General features: G+C 53.1%; 1 protein-coding gene across 21 annotated transcripts in view; it reads right to left on the bottom strand.

Annotated features, from left to right (window-relative positions):
- Positions 1–18,912, bottom strand: part of SMARCA4 (SWI/SNF related, matrix associated, actin dependent regulator of chromatin, subfamily a, member 4) — a 106,060-nt gene that overhangs the window by 61,091 nt on the left and 26,057 nt on the right. For 15 of the 21 annotated variants that reach the window (XM_055238471.2, XM_055238469.2, XM_055238477.2 and 12 more), the window contains 10 exons: positions 17,263–17,512; positions 16,202–16,334; positions 15,030–15,434; positions 14,624–14,722; positions 13,702–13,960; positions 11,879–12,005; positions 9,950–10,123; positions 6,162–6,335; positions 4,764–4,931; positions 4,600–4,650 (listed from right to left, as the gene is read on the bottom strand). In XM_055238471.2, coding sequence (XP_055094446.1) covers positions 4,600–4,650; positions 4,764–4,931; positions 6,162–6,335; positions 9,950–10,123; positions 11,879–12,005; positions 13,702–13,960; positions 14,624–14,722; positions 15,030–15,434; positions 16,202–16,334; positions 17,263–17,484 — 1,812 coding nt within the window. In that variant the 5' untranslated portion in view covers positions 17,485–17,512. Of the gene's footprint in view, positions 1–4,599; positions 4,651–4,763; positions 4,932–6,161; positions 6,336–9,949; positions 10,124–11,878; positions 12,006–13,701; positions 13,961–14,623; positions 14,723–15,029; positions 15,435–16,201; positions 16,335–17,262; positions 17,516–18,912 lie in introns of all 21 variants that reach the window. The other 6 variants (XM_055238472.2, XM_055238479.2, XM_055238482.2 and 3 more) reach the window with 1 other exon arrangement.

Raw genomic sequence — 18,912 nt, 5'->3', positions numbered from 1 at the left:
GCCTCAGCCTCCCAGTAGCTGGGACTACAGGAGCCTGCCACCACGCTCGACTAATTTTTGTATTCTTAGTAGAGATGGGGTTTCACCATACTGGCCAGACTGGTCTCGAATTCCCGACCTCGTGATCCACCTGCCTCGGCCTCCCAAAGTGCTGGGATTACAGACGTGAGCCACCGCACCCGGCCCATGACTTTTTTCTTGAGTCCTCCAGATGGCTCCAGAACTGTGAGACAGAACTAGCTGATAGAGAGAGATCCTGTCTCAAGTAATAAAAATCTCCCCAGGCTGGAATGCAGTGGTACAAACACAGTGCACTGCAGCCTGGACCTCCTGGGCTAAGTTATCCTCCCACCTCAGCCTCTCGAGTAGGTGGGACTACAGGCGTGCGCACCAAGCCTGGTTAATTTTTTGTAGAGATGAGGTTTCACCATGTTGCTCAGGCTGGTTTCGAACTCCTGGGCTCAAGCGATCCACCCACCTTAGCATCCCAAACTGCTGGGATTACAGGCATGAGCCACCACGCCTGGCCCAAAGTAACTTCTTTTTTTTTTTTTTTGAAACAGAATCTCGCTCTGTCACCTAGACTGGAGTGCAGTGGCCATGAACCTGGCTCACTGCAACCTCCATCTCTCAGGTTCAACTGATTCTCCTGCCTCAGCCTCCCAAGTAGCTGGGACTACAGGCGTGTGCCACCACACCTGGCTAATTTTTTGTATTTTTAGCAGAGATGAGGTTTCAGTATGTTGGCCAGGCTGGTCTTGAACTCTTGACCTTAGGTGATCCGCCTGCCTTGGCCTCCCAAAGTGCTGGGATTACAGGCGTGAGCCACCGCACCTGGCCCCAGTAACTTCTGAACACAGTATTTGGAACACATACCCTGATGTAGAGGAATTCTATAAATACTGAACTCTAACTAGGAGACTTCTGCATAGAGGTGTCCATCAGCACTTTGGAAGGTACTTTCTGTGTATTCTAGAATGGAGCAGGAAAGTAAGCCTATTATTGCTAATGGAAATCAGGTTCCTGATTTTAGAATTATGGAAAGGCGGAAAGGATAAAATTAACCCTGTGCTGTTGGATTAGAACTGGAGGTGTCAGTATAACCTCAAGATTTTTTTTTCGTGTGAGATAGGGTCTCACTGTCTTGACCAGGCTGGAGTACAATGGTGAGATCACAGCTCACTACAGCCTCAAACTCTTGGACTCAAGTGATCCTCCTACCTCAGCCTCTCGAGTAGCTGGGACCACACACTACACCCAATTAATTTTTAAAATTTTTTATAGAGACAAGGTTTTGCCATATTGCCCACACTGGTCTCGAACTCCTGGGCTCAAGTGGTCCTCCCACTTTGGCCTCCCAAAGTACTAGGAATACAGGCATGAGCCACCATGCCCAGCCACAAGTTTTAATATATACAAACAGCAATGCAGATGAGTATGTGTACACACATCTATTTCCCAGATCCGGCTGCTCAGAGGGCCTAGAAGCAGTGATGGCCCACTAGCAGGAAGCAGCCCCAAAGTCAGATCTTGGCATGTAAATATTCTTCTGTAATAAAACAAAATATAGCCAGGCACAGCGGCTCATGTCTGTAATCCTAGCACTTTGGGAGGCCAAGGCAGGTGGACTGCTTGAGCTCAGGAGTTCGAGACCAGCCTGGGCAACATGGTGAAACCCTGTCTCTACAAAAAAATACAGAACACTTAACCAGGCATGGTGGCATGCGCCTGTAGCCCCAGGTACTTAGGAGGCTGGGGTGGGAGGATCGCTTCAGTCCAGAAGGCTGAGACTACAGTGAGCCATGATTGCACCACCACACACTCCAGCCTGGGTGACACAGGGAGACCCTGTTTTGACAAAAAAAAAAAAAAAAAAAAAAAAAAGTTAAAAAAAAAAAAAAAAAGGGAACCAGGACTCCCTGGAGAAAGAGCTGGCTCCAGGGAACTCGGGCAGGGAAAGCAGAAGAAAAGTCTGATGAAGAAGGAAGTGCTCCAGGAATAGTGGGCACATACCAAAAGTGAACAGGAGCCAATGGCAAGGGGCTCCTACTGGCTAAAGCTAAATGACCAAAAGAAATCATTTTAAAGGATCAGAATCCATTCATTCAACTAAACAAGAATCCATAAGTCTACACCAGGGGTTGGCAGACCATGGCCACAGGACTAACAGGACCAAAGAGAAAGCTTTTCCTACTATAGAAAACCAAATAAATCAATGCAGAAAGAACGATGCAAGTAAAAGTCACCATCCTGTAGCCATCACAGCAAAAACTGATCCAGGCAAAAAAAAAAAAAAGATACTAAAAGGAGTAGCTGGAATTCTGAGGAGTTACAATATAGGTACAGAGTCTCAAGTATCTCCCTACAGGGTACTTACCGGTTACAAAACAAAAAAACAGTAACTGGACAGTGGAGATCCCTTGGCAGGGGTTCAAAGTCAGCATCACCAGTGACCTTATTTGCTAACCTCCGCCATGCACTCTCGATGTGATGCCCTGAGAGGGACCCAGGGCCATGTTGGGCCTGCCTGCCAGAGACACATAACCCAACTCTAACCACAAGGAACATCAGACAAACCAAAATCTGGGGCCACTGGATGACAGAGCTGGCCTGAAGCCAAGCGTGGTGGCTCACGCCTATAATCACAGCCTTTGGAAGGCCGAGGTGGGAGGATCACTTGAGCCCAAGAGTTCAAGACCAGCCTAGGCAACATGAGACCCCATATCTGCAAAAAAACAAACACACATACACACACACACACACACACACACAAGGAGCTCTTTAAGACTGAAGCTGACCAAAGGGACCTCCACTAAATGTGAGCCAGGATTTTCTGCTGCTGTGAAGACAACTGGAAAAACTGGCCAAACCTTATATAAAGGCCTGTAGACTGGATAACAGTGCTGTACCAATGTTCACCTCCTGTGTCCATCACCTTGGTACAGTGTGCAGGAGCAACCTTGTCTTTATGAAGTAGATAATGAATTACATGGAGGTAAAGCGCTGTCACGTCTGCATTTGACTCTCAAAAGAGTTTAGGAAAAAACATATGTGAAGGCCAGGTGTGGGGGCTCATGCCTATAATCCTAACACTTTGGGAGGCTGAGGCAGGAGGATGCCTGAGCCCAGGAATTGGAGACCAGCCTGAAAAACACAGGGAACCCCCATCTATATAAAAAAATAAATTTTATTTATTTATTTTTTTTTTTTGAGACGGAGTCTCGCTCTGTGGCCCAGGCTGGAGTGCAGTGGCGCAATCTCGGCTCACTGCAAGCTCCGCCTCCCGGGTTCACGCCATTCTCCTGCCTCAGCCTCTCCGAGTAGCTGGGACTACAGGCGCCCGCCACCACGCCCGGCTAATTTTTTTGTATTTTTAGTAGAGACGGGGTTTCACCGTGGTCTCGATCTCCTGACCTGGTGATCCACCCGCCTCGGCCTCCCAAAGTGCTGGGATTACAGGCGTGAGCCACTGCGCCCGGCCTAAAAAATAAATTTTAAAAAATTAGGCCAGGCGCGGCGGCTCATGCCTGTAATCCTGGCACTTTGGGAGGCCGAGGCGGGTGGATTACTTGAGGTTAGGAGTTCAAAACCAGCCTGGCCAACATGGTGAAACCCCGTCTCTACTAAAAATACAAAAACTGGCTGGGCATGGTGGCTCAAGCCTGTAATCCCAGCACTTTCGGAGGCTGATGCTGGCGGATCATGAGGTCAGGAGATCGAGACCATCCTGGCTAACACGGTGAAACCCCGTCTCTACTAAAAACACAAAAAATTAGCCAGGCATGGTAGCGGGTGCCTGTAGTCCCAGCTACTCGGGAGGCTGAGGCAGGAGAATGGCGTGAACCCAGGAGACGGAGCTTGCAGCGAGCAGAGATCATGCCATTGCACTCCAGCCTGTGCGACAGAACGAGACTGAGACTCCGTCTAAAATAAATAAATAAAAATAAAATTAGTCGGGCATGGTGGCGGACGCCTATAATCCCAGCTACTCAGGAGGCTGAGGCAGAAGAATCGCTTGAACTCGTGGGGAAGAGGCTGCAGTGAGCCAAGATTGCACCACTTTACTCTAGCCTGGGCAAAAGAGCAAAACTCCATCTCAAAAAAAACAAAAAAAAACAAAAAAAAACTTTGCTGGGTGTGGTGGGGCATGCCCGTAATCCCAGCTACTCGGAAGGGTAGGATTACTTGAGCCCAGGAGGTCGAGGCTGCAGTGAGCCGTGCGCCACTGCAATCCAGCCTGGGTGACAGAGAGACCCTGTCTCAAAGAAACAAAACAAAACACAAAACGTGAAAATGGAGACTCTAGGTGAAAAACACACAGGACATCTCTGGACGGTTCTTGTGCCTTTCCTGTAAGTTGGACATTACAATAAAGTAAAACCTGAAAGATGAATCCTGTGGCACATGCACAGGTCTGGAAGAAAACACAACATGTGGGATGTGGGGGCGGGTGGGATGGGCGTCAGAGGACACCCTGGGATTCTCACCACATCATATATCATTGTTCGTAATTTTAAAAGAACACAGGTTTTAAAGTCTGAAACAGACCAACGCCTTAGGGCTAGCTTGGTACTTCCACAAGAAACCCTGCTTCCTCACCTCGCCATCCGGCCCGATGGCAGGAGTCTGTCCTTCTGCATTTTCTGCCTTCTGGAAATAGAGAGAGACACGATCAGGCCCTGACCTGCCAGGCTGAGGCCGCACACGTGAAGACGGCCGCTCCCATCCCACCCGTGGCGGATGCCACGCCAAGCCCAGCACACCTTCTTTTTCTTTTTCTTCTTTTTCTCCTTGGCGACCTGGGCGGCCTTGTGCTGCCGCACCAGCTCCGTGAGGTTAGCCACGTACTCGTCTGTCTGCTGCAAGAGGTAGGCCAGGCGCTTGTCCTTCTTCTGGTCGATGAGCTTGCGGTACCCCTCCTCATCTTCAGCCTACAAAAGCATGGGGGTTACTGCAATGTGGTGGCACAATGTGCACGTCTGTGAGTACCCATGGCCAGTCAATCCAGAGGTGCACTGAGGGCGTGTGTGGCTCACGCTGGTGCCGTGCCACCAGCCCTTCACACGGCAATTGACTCCTCATTCAGGAACCATTTCCTCAAAACCTACCAAGGGCTAGGTTCCAAGGGGACCTGCTAGGCAGATGGTCCCGCCAGGAGCCATTTACAGAGGCCATGAGCCAGTCCTACCCACTCTGCCCACGAAATACACCCCAAACCCAAAGCCTTCTCTCCACCAAGTCCAAGGTGCATCCCTCCCACCAACTCCTACAGCAGCCACCCACCTTTCTAAGAATACATCAGATCACATCACCCCACAGCCAAAACCCTCCCGGGTGAGGCTCCCCTTCATGACCAGAACTCAACCCAGAGTCCTCCCAATGCTCTGTAAGGTCCCACGTCCCACCTGCCCCTGTGAGCTCTGACCTCAGCTCCTGCCCCACACGATGCAGTTCTGGGAGCCCAGGGCTACCGGCTGTCCCTGGCACATGGCTGCCTGCCACCTCAACCTTTGTCTGCGCTGCCTGGAGCTCCTCCCCCGGGTCTCTGCATTTGTGCATCAGGGCCACCCTTTGGGCCTCTGTTCCGAGGCTTTTACTTACTACCCTGTCCCTCCCCTTCCGCTCCACTTCACCCTCCTCACTGCAGCAGTCACCATCCACTACTCTGTTTGCTTCATTCACGTATCTGCCCCTCAAGCACAACCAGGAGCCCCCACAAGAGCAGGGGCCATGTCTTGCTCCCTTCTGTGTCCCTGTACACAGAGCAGCACCTGGCCCAGAACACGCTGCCAATTATCTGTCCAACCAGCGACTCAGCCACAAATAAATGGTCAGAGATGTTTATGCTAGGGGTGAGGGGTCTGGATCATACCACCCGGCACTCACAGAACGAGGGGAGGGGGCACCACCTCCATTTTCCAGAGAAGGCAGAGGAACCGGCTAAGTGGCCTGAGGTCACACAGTCACTCTGATGATCAGAGGGATCAGCAAATATCCGAGCCCAGGACTGACTCCTAAGCCCGCGCCTGCTCTTTTCCCTCCGTCCCACCTCTAACTCCAAGCTGTGAAATGCCTTGGCGTAACCCTGGGGAGCGACCACTGGAGCCCGCAGTACCAGCTACACGTGTAGAAGAGCGCACGTCAAGAAGGCAGGACCATACCATGAGCCTCCGCATGCGCTCCTTCTCGATCCGCTCGTTCTCTTTCTTCTGCTCCCGCTCCGTGTTGGCGTGGTACGTGGCCACTGCCTTGGTCAGCTTCTGGATTTTGCCTGTGACCGATCTGTGATATTCCTTGAAATCCTTGGCATGCTGGAGAATGCTATTGAGGTATTCCTGCAGGAACGCACAAAAGAGAAGGCTGACCCCCCGGCAGCATGGCGGACACACCTCCCCGCAAGGCTTGTTTAAAACATAGAATATTGGCCTGTAATCCCAGCACTTTGGGAGGCCGAGGAGGGTGGATCACGAGGTCAGGAGATTAAGACCATCCTGGCTAACACGGTGAAACCCCGTCTCTACTAAAAATAAAAAAAAAAAATTAGGGCTGGGCGCAGTGGCTCACACCTGTAATCCCAGCACTTTGGGAGGCCGAGGCAGGTGGATCACGAGGTCAGGAGATCGAGACCATGGTGAAACCCCGTCTCTACTAAAAAATAAAAATTAAAAAAAAAATTAAAAAAAACACACACAAAATTAGCCAGGCACAGTGGGGGGCGCCTGTAGTCTCAGCTACTTGGAGAGGCTGAGGCAGGAGAATGGCGTGAACCTGGGAGGCGGAGCTTGCAGTGAGCCAAGATCACGCCACTGCACTCTAGCCTGGGCGACAGAGCGAGACTCCATCTCAAAAAAAAAAAAAAAAAAATTAGCTGGGCGTGGTGGCGGGCGCCTGTAGTCCCAGCTACCCGGGAGGCTGAGGCAGGAGAATGGCGTGAACCCAGGAGGCAGAGCTTGCAGTGAACCGAGATCATGCCACTGCACTCCAGCCTGGGCGGCAGAGTGAGACTCTGTCTCAAAAAAAAAAAAAAAAAAAAAAAACTAAGCACTGGCAACTGTGAATGGGAAAGGCCCTTGAACACAGCAGGTGGGCACACAGCGCATTCGACTTGCAGGGCAGCGTGGCACGGATGTGAAATGTCTCAAAAATGCTTCCAACCCTCCACCCAACTTATTCCATCATTACAAATTTATTTCAAGGAAATAGCAGAGACCAGCCTCAAAACGTTCAAGCCAAGAATTCCCGTCCTAGCATGATTTTTAATTTTCGAAAGCTGAAACATGCTGCATGTCCTCAAACAAGAAAAAGGTGACATAAATGATTAGATCCTGGACACACTGAAATGGAATACAGTGCAGACATCAAAAGTCATGTTTCCGTGATACTTAAAAACAAAGCGATGTGGCCAGGGGCAGCGGCTCACGACTATAATCCCAGCACTTTGGGAGGCCGAGGCAGGTGGACCACTTGAGGTCAGGAGTTCAAGACCAGCCTGGCCAACAGGGTGAATCCCCATCTCTACTAAAAATACAGAAATTAGCCAGGTGTGGTGGCGCATGCCTGTAATTCCAGCTGCTCAGGTGGCTGAGGCAGGAGAATCACTTGAACCCAGGAGACGGAGGCTGCAGTGAGTGGAGATCGTGCCACTGCACTCCAGCCTGGGTGACAGAGTGAGACTCTGACTCAAAAAAAAAAAAAAAAAAGGCCGGGCGCGGTGGCTCACGCTTGTAATCCCAGCACTTTGGGAGGCCGAGGCGGGCGGATCACGAAGTCAGGAGATCGAGACCACGGTGAAACCCTGTCTCTACTAAAAATATAAAAAAAATCAGCCGGGCGTGGTGGCGGGCGCCTGTAGTCCCAGCTACTCGGAGAGGCTGAGGCAGGAGAATGGCGTGAACCCGGGAGGCGGAGCTTGCAGTGAGCCGAGATCGCGCCACTGCACTCCAGCCTGGGCGGCAGAGCGAGACTCCGCCTCAAAAAAAAAAAAAAAAAAAACACAAAGCAAAGTTTTAGAAAAAATTTAAAAAGGGCTATTTAACATTGTATTAATATACAAGAAAAAAGGCTGAAATAATATATAAAAAAATGTTGGCGGCCAGGAGCAGTGGCTCATGTCTGTAATCCCAGCACTTTGGGAAGCCGAGGCGGGTGGATCACGAGGTCAACAGTTTGAGACCAACAGCCTGGCCAACATAGTGAAACCTTGTCTCTACTAAAAATATAAAAAATTAGCCAGGCGCGGTGGCAGGTGCCTGTAGTCCCAGCTACTTGGGAGACTGAGACAGGAAAATCGCTTGAACCCGGGAGGCAGAGCCGAAATCACACCACTGCACTCCAGACTTGGCAACAAGAATGAAACTCTGTCTCAAAAAAACAAAAAAAAACAAAAATCAGCCAGGTGTGGTGGCGCACACCTGTAATCCCAACTACTCGGGAGGCTAAGGCAAGAGAATCCCTTGAACCCGGGAGGCAGAGGTTGCGGTGAGCCAAGATCGCGCCATTGCACTCCAGGTCGGGTGACAAGAGCAAAACTCTGTCTCAAAAAAAAAAAAAAAAAAATGTTGGCCAGGCACGGTGGATTATGCCTGCAATCTTAGCACTTTGAGAGGCCAAGGCGGACAGATCACTTGAGGTTAGGAATTAGAAACCAGCCTGATCAACATGGTGAAACCCCGTCTCTACTAAAAATACAAAAAAAAATGTTAGCCAGGCATGGTGGCAGGTACCCGTAATCCCAGCTACTTGGCAGCAGGAGAATTGCTTGAACCCAGGAGATGGAGGTTGCAGTGAGCCAAGATTGCACCACTGCACTCCAGCCTGGGCAACAGAGCGAGACTCCGTCTCAAAAAAAAAAAAAAAAAAATGTTAACAGAGATTGCTGTGTTGACTGTCTACATTATTTTACACTACACCAATAAGATATTAATTATAGAAAATCTCGGCCGGACGCGGTGGCTCACACTTGTAATCCCAGCACTTTGGGAGGCCGAGGCAGGCGGATCACAAGGTCAGGAGATCGAGACCATGGTGAAACCCCGTCTCTACTAAAAATACAAAAAAAATTAGCCAGGCGTAGTGTAGTCCCAGCTACTCGGAGAGGCTGAGGCAGGAGAATGGCGTGAACCCGGGAGGCGGAGCTTGCAGTGAGCCGAGACTGCACCACTGCACTCCAGCCTGGGCGACACAGTGAGACTGTCTCAAAAAAACAAACAAAAAAACAAATTATAGAAAACCTCTAGAAAATCTATAAATGACCAAATCAGCACAATCATCCCCAAATCCTTACTTGATTTTAGATTTGAAGATTTCTGTCTTACTGATTCATCTTGGGAAACCCTGAGTCAGATCAGTCCCTGCGCTGCCCAGAACCCTCTATGGCTCCCACTTCACTCAGAGCAAAAGCCCAAATCCTCCATGCAGCTCACAAGGCCCTGCACCACCTGCCCGTCACCTCCCTGCCCTCCCCTCCTCCAGCTCTCACTGCCACTCACTCTACTCTGGCCACATGCAGGTCCTTGCTTTCCATAGAAAACACAGGCACATTCCAGCCCCAGCGCCTTTGCACCTTCTCCTTTTCCCAGAAAGCTCTTTCCCACAGATCTGTGTGGCTCCCTCCCTTGGGGGTCTGCCCAGATGTCACCTCCAAAAGAAAGAACTCCCCCAACATCAGGTCTACAACAGCCCGTTCCTTCCTCTCTATCCTGGCTTGATTTTTTCTTGTGCCCTATCACCTTCCCGACGTGCTATGCATGGATTTGATCACTATCTTCTCCCTACCATTGGGTTTTTACACCAATATGCTCTCAGTGCCTAGAATACTGTTACGATGAGCAAAAGAGAGACACAAGCAGCATGTTTAGGAACAAAGCAAACATAGCCCTGTGGCAACCACTGGGACAAGCCAGGCAGCCAGGTGGGCGGGCTGCAGGGCCTCGGGGGCGCCGGGGCGTACCTGGTGCTTCTGCCGGCGCTTGCGCTCCTGCTCGATCTTCTGCTGCTTCTCCAGCTTCTCGGTGATGCGGGCCTCACGCAGGGACTGGCGCTTGCTGCGCTTGTAGGCCTTAGCATTGAGGGCTGTCTCCAGCGCTGTGTCCCTCCGCATGCACACCACCACCTCCTGGCGCAGCTGTAGGAGGGAAGAGGACAAGCCCGCACGCTGCACGGCTCTGTGGCATCCACAATGACGAACACACATGGTGACGTCACATGCTACACTGCTAAAGGAGCATTGTAAGTGCCTTCACACCCAGTCCATGTGTGCAGGGGACATCTAGTAGGTGCCCCTGGGCAGGGCGAGCACAGGATAGAAGGTGATCACTTCTGGACACTTAGCCAGGGCGTCCTCTCGGGCCTCCAGCTTGCCTCCCCTCTACCACACATACATTTTCATAGGAGTCATTCAGAAGTATAGCATCCTTGGCTGGGTGTGGTGGCTTAACACCAGTAATCCCAACACTTTGAGAGGCCAAGGTGGGAGGATTGCTCAAGCCCAGGAGTTTGAGACCAACCTGGGCAACATGGAGAGACCTCACTTCTACAAAAACTAAAAGAAAAATTAACTAGGAGGCCAGGAGCAGTGGCTCATGCCTGTAATCCCAGCACTTTGGGAGGCCAAGGCAGGTGAATGGCTTGAGCTCAGGAGTTCGAGACCAGCCTGGGCAACATGGCGAAACCCTGTGTCTATTAAAAATACAAAAACCAGGCCAGCGCAGTGGCTCACACCTGTAATCCAAGCACTTTGGGAGGCCGAGGCAGGAGGATCACCTGAGGTCAGGAGTTTGAGATCAGCCTGGCCAACATGGTGAAACACTGTCTCTACTAAAAATACAAAAATTAGCCAGCCGTGGTGGCACGTGCCTGTTAATCCCAGCTACTCAGGAGGCTGAGGTGGGAGAATCACTTGAACCTGGAAGGCAGAGGTTGCAGTGAGCCAAGATCACGCCACTGCACTTCAGCCTGGGTGACAGAGTGACACTCTGTCTCAAAAAAAAAAAAAAAAAAAAAAAAAAAAAATCAGCCTGGCATGGTGGTGCACACCTGTAATCCCAGCTACTCGGTGGCTGAGACAGGAAAATCACTTGAACCACAGAGGCAGAGGCTACGGTGGGGTGAGATAGCACCACTGCACTCCAGCCTGGGCGACAAAGTGAGACCCTGTTTCAAAAAAAAATATATAGCCAGGTGTAATGGTGCATGCCTATAGTCCCAGCTACTCAGGAAGCTGAAGCGGGAGGATGACATGAGCCTGGGAAGTCAAGTTTGCAGTGAGCTGTGATCTCTCCACTGCACTCCGGGGTCTAAGTACAGCACCCTCAGAAACAGACCCATGCAGGACGGCACGTGGTGGCTCATGCCTGTAATCCCAGCACTTTGGGAGGCCAAGGCAGGCAGATCATTTGAGGTCAAGAGTTTGAGACCAGCCTGACCAATATGGTGAAACCCTGTCTCTACTAAAAATATAAAAATTAGGCATGGTGGCACACGCTTGTAATCCCAGCTACTTGGGAGGCTGAGGCAGTAGAATTGCTTGATCCTGGGAGGCAGAGGTTGCAGTGAGCAGAGATTGTGCCACTGCACTCCAGCCTGGGTGATAGAGTAAAAACTGTTTCCAAAAAAAAGGAGAAAGAGAAAGGAAGAAAGAAGCCCATGCAAGTCTGCTTCAAGGAGGCAAGTGCTTTAGGGTAGTGAGGTCCACGTCCCCAGCACTGCGCAGGTCGCGAGAGGAAGGCTCTGCAGTGAGTGAGTGCCCATGGGTGGCCACGGCTGCTTTTCACAGCCCAGGCAGGTGTAATACTAGCCCGGCAAGCCGTACTTGGAGCCTTAGCAGCAGTGTTGGTGACAAAGGCCCTTTTCGGAAAGCTGCGGCCGTGCCAGCACCCACCTGCCTCTGGAAGTTCAGCAGCCTGAGGGCCTTGAGCTCAATAGTCGCTTTGGTTCGCAAATCCCCGGCCAGGGACCCGGGAAGGTTTTCAAGTTCCTGAATTCGGTGTGCGATGCGAGCCTGCAGCCTGGGAGCAGAGACGAGAAGGAGCAAAGGTGGTGAGAGGCTTGCCAGGGCACCCAGTGACAGCTGGAGCTGCAGGGGACCCATCCCTCGAGGGAGGCAGGCGCTGGTCATGAGGCAAGAGATGCCTCAGAAGAGGATGCTGGCCGCAAGGCAGGGCAGAGAGGGAGACAGCCCGGGGCACTCCTCAGGACCGGGCCTCAGGGGACAGCAAACAAGATTCCTGATAGGCACGCCCAGGTCATGCCTTTTCAGTGTTGTGAGCCAGGTTCTGGCATCAGGCGGGCCAGGATTTTCATGCAGCCCTGGCATGGATGAGGCGCAGGGCGGTGGGAATCTATTTCAACTGCGCACCTCAGCATTCTCATCTCAAAACTGAGGCGACCACTCGGAGTGACCCTAGAGACTTGGTCTGAAGGTTACATGGGAAGGTTATGTGGGCTAATCCTCTTAATCAGTCTTTCTGCACATACTCATTGAGCACCAACTGTATGCCAGGGACCATTTTAAGTGCAGGGCCTTAGCACTAAACAAGACCAATGAGGCAAGGAACTCTCAGTCTCATTAGAAAAAACAGGCCATAAAGGAGATTTTAAAAAAATAAAATATCCGCTGTAATTCCAGAGAGTGGCTGGAAGTGACAGGAAGGGCCTCTATGAGGAGGGAACCCCAGCAATCAGGCCTGAATGAGTAGAAGGAGCCATGCACAGCCTGTGCAAAGGTCCTGGGGCAGAAACAAGCCTAACTTGTTACATAAATGAAAAGAGGAACAGAGAGAGTGGGATGGATGAGGAAGGATGCTGGGCAGGAGTGGACATAAGGGAAAGCTTATTGGGCAGATAATTGAAGCTACAGGCAGGTTTTAATCCAGGGAGTAGATATGATGTCAATCAATCATAAAAAGAGAATTCAGGCCGGATGTGGTGGCTCATGCCTGTAATCCCAGCACTTTGGAAGCACCTGAGGTCAGGAGCTCGAGACCAGCCTGACCAACATGGAGAAACCCTGTCTGGGCTGGGCGCGGTGGCTCACGCTTGTAATCCCAGCACTTTGGGAGGCCGAGGCGGGCGGATCACGAGGTCAGGAGATCGAGACCATGGTGAAACCCCGTCTCTACTAAAAATACAAAAAATTAGCCGGGCGTGGTGGCGGGTGCCTGTAGTCCCAGCTACTCGGAAAGGCTGAGGCAGGAGAATGGCGTGAACCCAGGAGGCAGAGCTTGCAGTGAGCCAAGATTGCGCCACTGCACTCCAGCCTGGGTGACAGAGCGAGACTCCATCTCAAAAAAAAAAAAAAAAAGAAACCCTGTCTGTACTAAAAAAAAAACACAAAATTAGCCAGGCGTGGTGGTGCATGCATGCCTGTAATCCCAGCTACTCAGGAGGCTGAGGCAGAAGAATCGCTTGAACCCAGGAGGTGGAGGTTGCAGTGAGCTGAGATTGCGCCACTGCACTCCAGCGTGGGCAACAAGAGTGAAACTCTGTCTCAAAAAAAAAAAAAAAGAGAGAACTCAAGCTGCTAGGTGGGAAACAGACTGCAGCCAGGGTGGGAGCAGGGAGGTGAGGAAGGAGGTGTAGGCCAAGTGGCAGTGGTGGGCACAGGGCACTGTTTCTTAGAGTGGGGGAGAAAGTTGAGTGGCTTCCCCAGGGGGACATGGGGGGCACAAGGTAGTGACCTTGGCAACTGGGCCATGCCCTCACCTGTACTCACGCTCCTGCAGGATCTCTACAGGGTCGAGGCCCCGCGGCTTCTGGATGGGGGTGATGCGGCTCTGCTTCTGGTGCAGTGGCACCATGGGCGCGGGCTGGGCCGGCTGCCCGGGGGACTGGGTCTGCGGTGGCATCACGGGCGAGGCAGCGGGTGGGACGGCAGGGGGTGCAGGGGAAGGGCGGCCCGTTGGCTGCGGGGGAATCAGCTTCTGAGGGGTGCTTGTGGGGGCAGCAGCATTCGCCATGGGTCCTGGGAGGAGGCAAGGGGCCAGGGCGTCATGTTGAGCTCTGGGGCCCGTCCTGGGCTGGAAATGGAAAGCTGCTGAGCTGCTTGAGGCACTGGGGACAGGCAGACCCCGCCCATCTCCCAACTTTCACCCAGGGGTGTCCCTCACACCTGCCTTGGGCTCCAACCTCCTCCAGATCTCAGCCTCACCCTCGTCCTTCACACCCTCCACTGGGGCCAGCCCTAGGCCCCAGAGGCTTTTTTGTTCTGTCTGTGGCTCTACGGCAGCATTTCCTGTCATCTTCTCCTAGTGCCAACTAAATCCAATAGGAGCAATTTGCCCCTCAATGCCCATCGCTCAACCTCAGGCTCCAAGAGGACGGGTAATGAGTCCCACTGCCTCTATGAGCCCAACAGATGGGAGCCTGCAGCACTTACTGAGCAACTACATATACAGGGCTCACGGACTGGGTGAAGGCCACGAACTGTCAGAGGAGGGATGAAACGACAGCCTTTGGGAACTGACTGGCCACAGGGGAGACCCAGGGCCCACCACAAGAAAAGTGCAGGCTGCAGTTCATTCTGACCACCCTCGGCCCTTTCTCCCTGCCGAGGCTCATCTCAAGGACCCAAGCTTGTGACGGGGAGTCAGGACGCAGGTGCACCACCATGGAAGAGGGAGCTCACCTTCAGGCCAGGGCTTGGGAGGCCCTCCAGGAGGCTGGCCTGGCATCCCAGGGGGCACGCCTGAGGGTCCTGGGGGAGGCATGTTGGGCCCTCCCATACCTACATGTAGGGAGAAACAAGAGAGAAAACAGTGCGTCCCAGGTTTATGCTTGCGCCCAGCCCCGTGGGCAGCCCTGGCTCCAGGGTACACAGCAAATACACCTATTAACCAGTGGCCCCAGGGGAAGCGGGGAGCTGGGGAAGCAGCATTTTGCTGCCCCCACCACCCGTGCACCCAGAAGTGCAGTATGGGCCCGTGCAATCCCAAACCCCCCCGATTGGCAGCAGAGCCCAGTCTGTCCACCCTGCCACCCACACCCCAGCCATTCGCTCTGAGACAACTGAGGGCCAGGGCAGCCAGCCTTACCATGAGGCCTGCTGTAATTTGGAGTTGCCGGGCCGGGACCCGGGCCGGGGCCAGGGCCAGGGCCAGGGCCGGGTCCTGTTGCGGACACCGAGGGTGGAGGTAGCGTTGGCATCTGCTGCTGCATCCCGGGCATTGGCCGCTTGCCCTGCACCGCCATCTGCAGGTGGTCGGGGAGGGGCTGCCCCCTGGCCAGCATCTTGTAGGCCATGATCTGAGCTCTGAGCTGGTGCAGCTGGTTCTGGTTAAATGGGGTTGGGCCCCGGTTCTGCTGCCCCAAGGCCTGGGGGTCAGCACCATCCAGCGGGCCACCTCCTGGCCCGGAAGACATCTGGGGGCCCGAAGACGGGCCACTGGCTGGAACTGGACTAGAGGCATGCTCAGAGCCACCCAGGGGCGAGGGGTAACCTGCAGAGAAAGGCCAGCCCACTGGTCACTCGGCAGCATTTGTCTGTGATTTTTACAACCTCTTCCCCCTACACCAGCTCCTACTCTGAGACAGGGCACGGCCAAATGGCATCCTTGAGTTAACCAGGGGCACCTGGAGGGCACACGCCAGAGGCACCTCAGCCCAGCAGCCAGTATGGTGGATTTGGTTTGGCCCATGTCACAGTAAGGTGCTTCTGGTTAATGCTGAGAACCTGTGCATGAAATCACGGCTCTCTCCCGGCCTCTGCCTGCCTGTCCACAGGCAGAGTCCAGATCCTCGGGCTGGCCAGGCCCACCCCCAACATTTCCATTCCCGTGGAGCCCCTGACTTGCCCACCCCTGATGACAGCAAGGCCTTGGCAAGCCACCCACCATATCACTTCTCAATTGTCCTCGTACAGAAAAGGTACCTGCTGGGCTCATTAAAGCAGAGTCCCAGGCCCCAGGAATCTGTATTTCCAGTAAGTTCCTGGGTGGCACGGGGCTGCTGCCCTCCTCTATCACCCATGCTGAACATGGTCTGCCCCCCAACCAGCGTTTCCCCTTCCGGGGCTGCTCCGAGATGAGGTGGCCAGAACAGAGCACCAGCCACGCCATGCCAGACAACTCTCTGTGGCAGGCCACCCACCCAGCTAAATCATCCTAGGTACTCCCTGAATCCATCCTGTGGGAACCCAGGGGAGGAAAATGATCTGAGGACTCTGGAGTATGACAAACACAAGACAGGAAGGAACGCAGTTCGGTACCTTGGGAGTGCTGGTCCATGGGGCTGGGTGGGGGCCCCATCCCAGCATGGCCCCCAGACCGCATCCCCATTCCTTTCATCTGGTTGTAGCGCGGGTCGTCTGACATACCCTTCTCGTGCATGGACTCCATGGGCTGCGAGAGGGACCATGGCAAGGCAGGGTCAGCATGTGGAACAGGAGGTGGCGGCGCGGCTATGCACTGCCCGAGAGAAGCTCGAAGGCACCGAGAACAGCCACCCGACGATGCGCATCTCCCCAGTCCCCAGCATGACTACATGGCTCGGCTCCAAGGCAAGGTTCTGATACCTACTTAGGCCTCAAGACAAGTACACAAAATAAACGTCGCCCAGTGGAGCGCAAGCACCTGGGAGACTATGGTCGGGCAATCCTCATCTTCTACCACCCGGGACCTCCTGTGGCCACTGACACTTAGAAATGTCACCTTTTCTCATGGATGCTAATATGACCTTTTCTTTCAGATGTTGTATATATAAGGGAATATGTCCTCTAACCACGTCCAGGGACACGCGAAAGAGACTTGTGACCTAAAGAGCCTTCTCCACCTGGCTGATTGAAGGCCCTGCTCAGCGCAGGTGAGTGGTAAAGAGAGTGGCTGAGGGGCATGCCTTGGAGAAAAGGGAACCTGCCGCTCGGCTCTGCGAGCTGCACAGGTGAGCCTGACAGCCAGAACAGGGGAAACCACGTGGCTAAAAGCCTTTTTAGGAATTTGGATGTTTTTCTTCATTACCGAAAGAAAACTTTGGAGTGATATTCCCAAATTTCACATGCAGAAAGCAAGGAGCAGGAAACAGTGGGGCAGGTGCCCGCAGGGACCAAGATGTGCTGCTCAGGCCCAGATCATGCGCCAGCACAGGCTGGGGTCCGACAAGCTGACCCCACTGTTCACGGCTGTGGGCCCTGGGGTCGGGGGCTGAGCCAAGGCAGGCCACCTCCAACCAGAAGGCTTCCCCCATCCTCCAAGTAAGGCCCTCGGTCCAGAGGCTGCCTGCAGCCCTGGGGAGCAGGGGCCGCAGGAGCGAGGCGGGCGCAGGGCTCCCTACCTTGTGCATCTGGTGCATGTTGTCCTGAGGGTATCCTCCAGGCCCCTGGGTGGGGATGGGGTGTCCTGCTGAGGGTGGCCCCGGGCTGGGCCCCATCATGCTGTGGGCAGAGCCTGGCGAGGGACCCGGGCTAGGGCCCAGCATGGCTCCAGGGGAAGGGCCAGGGCCCGGGGAAGGACCCGGCCGAGGAGTTCCACCCAGGGGTGGGTCTGGAGTGGACATCTTCACGGGAGCTGCAGACAGTGGCCTCCTGCTGGAAGAAAGTCCTGGTCAGTCTGGGGTTCACGACCAAGGGCGAGGCAGGACAGGGATAGCAAGGGACAATCACACAGTCACATCAGAATCTACATCCGACAGGAAGCCGGCACCTTTCCCACCGGCCACCTGAACCTTTTCTCCATGATCGCTCTCAGAGGAAGTCCTACATCTCAGGCACACAAGATCAGTCAGTCTACCCAGGAAGGGGTGGACCACGCTCACAGACAAGCACTGCCCCACAGGGGCCTTCAGGGGCTCCTGCCATATTCCTGATCACGGCAGAGAGTGTCTCACGGAGGTGCTGGTCTCCCCTTCACACTGCTCTCCACTTGCTTATCTTCCTAACAGAAAGAACAGGACTATGGCTCAAATAGCCTCTGACTGGCCGGGCGCAGTGGCTCACACCTGTAATCCCAGCATTTTGAGAGGTCAACGCGGGCGGATCATTTGAGGTCAGGAGTTCGAGACCAGTCTGGCCAAGAAGGCGAACCCCGTCTCTACTAAAAATACGAAAATCAGCTGGACGTGCTGGCACACGCCTGTGGTCCCAGCTACTGAGGAGGCTGAGGCAGGAGAATCGCTTGAACTTGGGAGGCGGAGGTTGCGGTGAGCCTGGATCGCACCACGGCACTCCTGCCTGGGCAACAGAGTGACGCTCCGTCTCAGAAAAAAAAAAAAAAAAAACAAGCCTCTAACTGAAATTCCATCAATTCAGCCAAAACAAATATTTATGGCAAATACTGCTGGTTTTCCACTGAAAGTAGTAAGACCAAGTTTCCCTTAAAATAAATGAACTCAAGTTTAAAAAGGATAAAGCATTAGACAAATAATGGCACTTTTTGGTCCCTGACACTTAGAAACGTCACCTTTTCCTTTAGATGCTAATATGCATAAGGGGATGTCCTCCAACCACCCAGGGACACATGGGAAAGGAAAGATACTTGTGTCTGTAAAGAGGCTTCTCCGCCTCGCTGGCTGAAGGCCCTTGCTGGCTGAAGACGCGCACACACTCAGTAAAATTTCTCAATACATTCTAGGCTTTCATATAATCTTAACCATGGCAATTATTGTCATTTAATAGTCTTTAAAACACGAATTCTAACAGCTACACTGCATTTCCTGGCTCTGACATCCTGGGTTTTTTGATAGCCCCTCTCTGGTTAAGCATGTCGCAAATCTCTCTTTTGTTTCTGCTGCCTTTTGGAATGAATCTCTTTGCCCCTGAACTCTCCGGCATACTTCTGGTTCTAAGGATAAATTCTGTAAGAAGTGTAGGAACATTTTTAATTCTCTTGATTTAAAAAGCTCTATTTTTTGGCCAGGCGCGGTGGCTTACGCCTGTAATCCCTGCACTTTGGGAGGCCGAGGCGGGCAGATCACAAAGTCAGGAGA

The sequence above is a fragment of the Symphalangus syndactylus genome, chromosome 13 (genome assembly GCF_028878055.3).
Source record: "Symphalangus syndactylus isolate Jambi chromosome 13, NHGRI_mSymSyn1-v2.1_pri, whole genome shotgun sequence".
Classification (NCBI taxonomy): Eukaryota; Metazoa; Chordata; class Mammalia; order Primates; family Hylobatidae; genus Symphalangus; species Symphalangus syndactylus.
The sequence above is the reverse complement of the archived record's forward strand: the minus strand, read 5'-3'. Positions and strand labels throughout refer to the sequence as shown.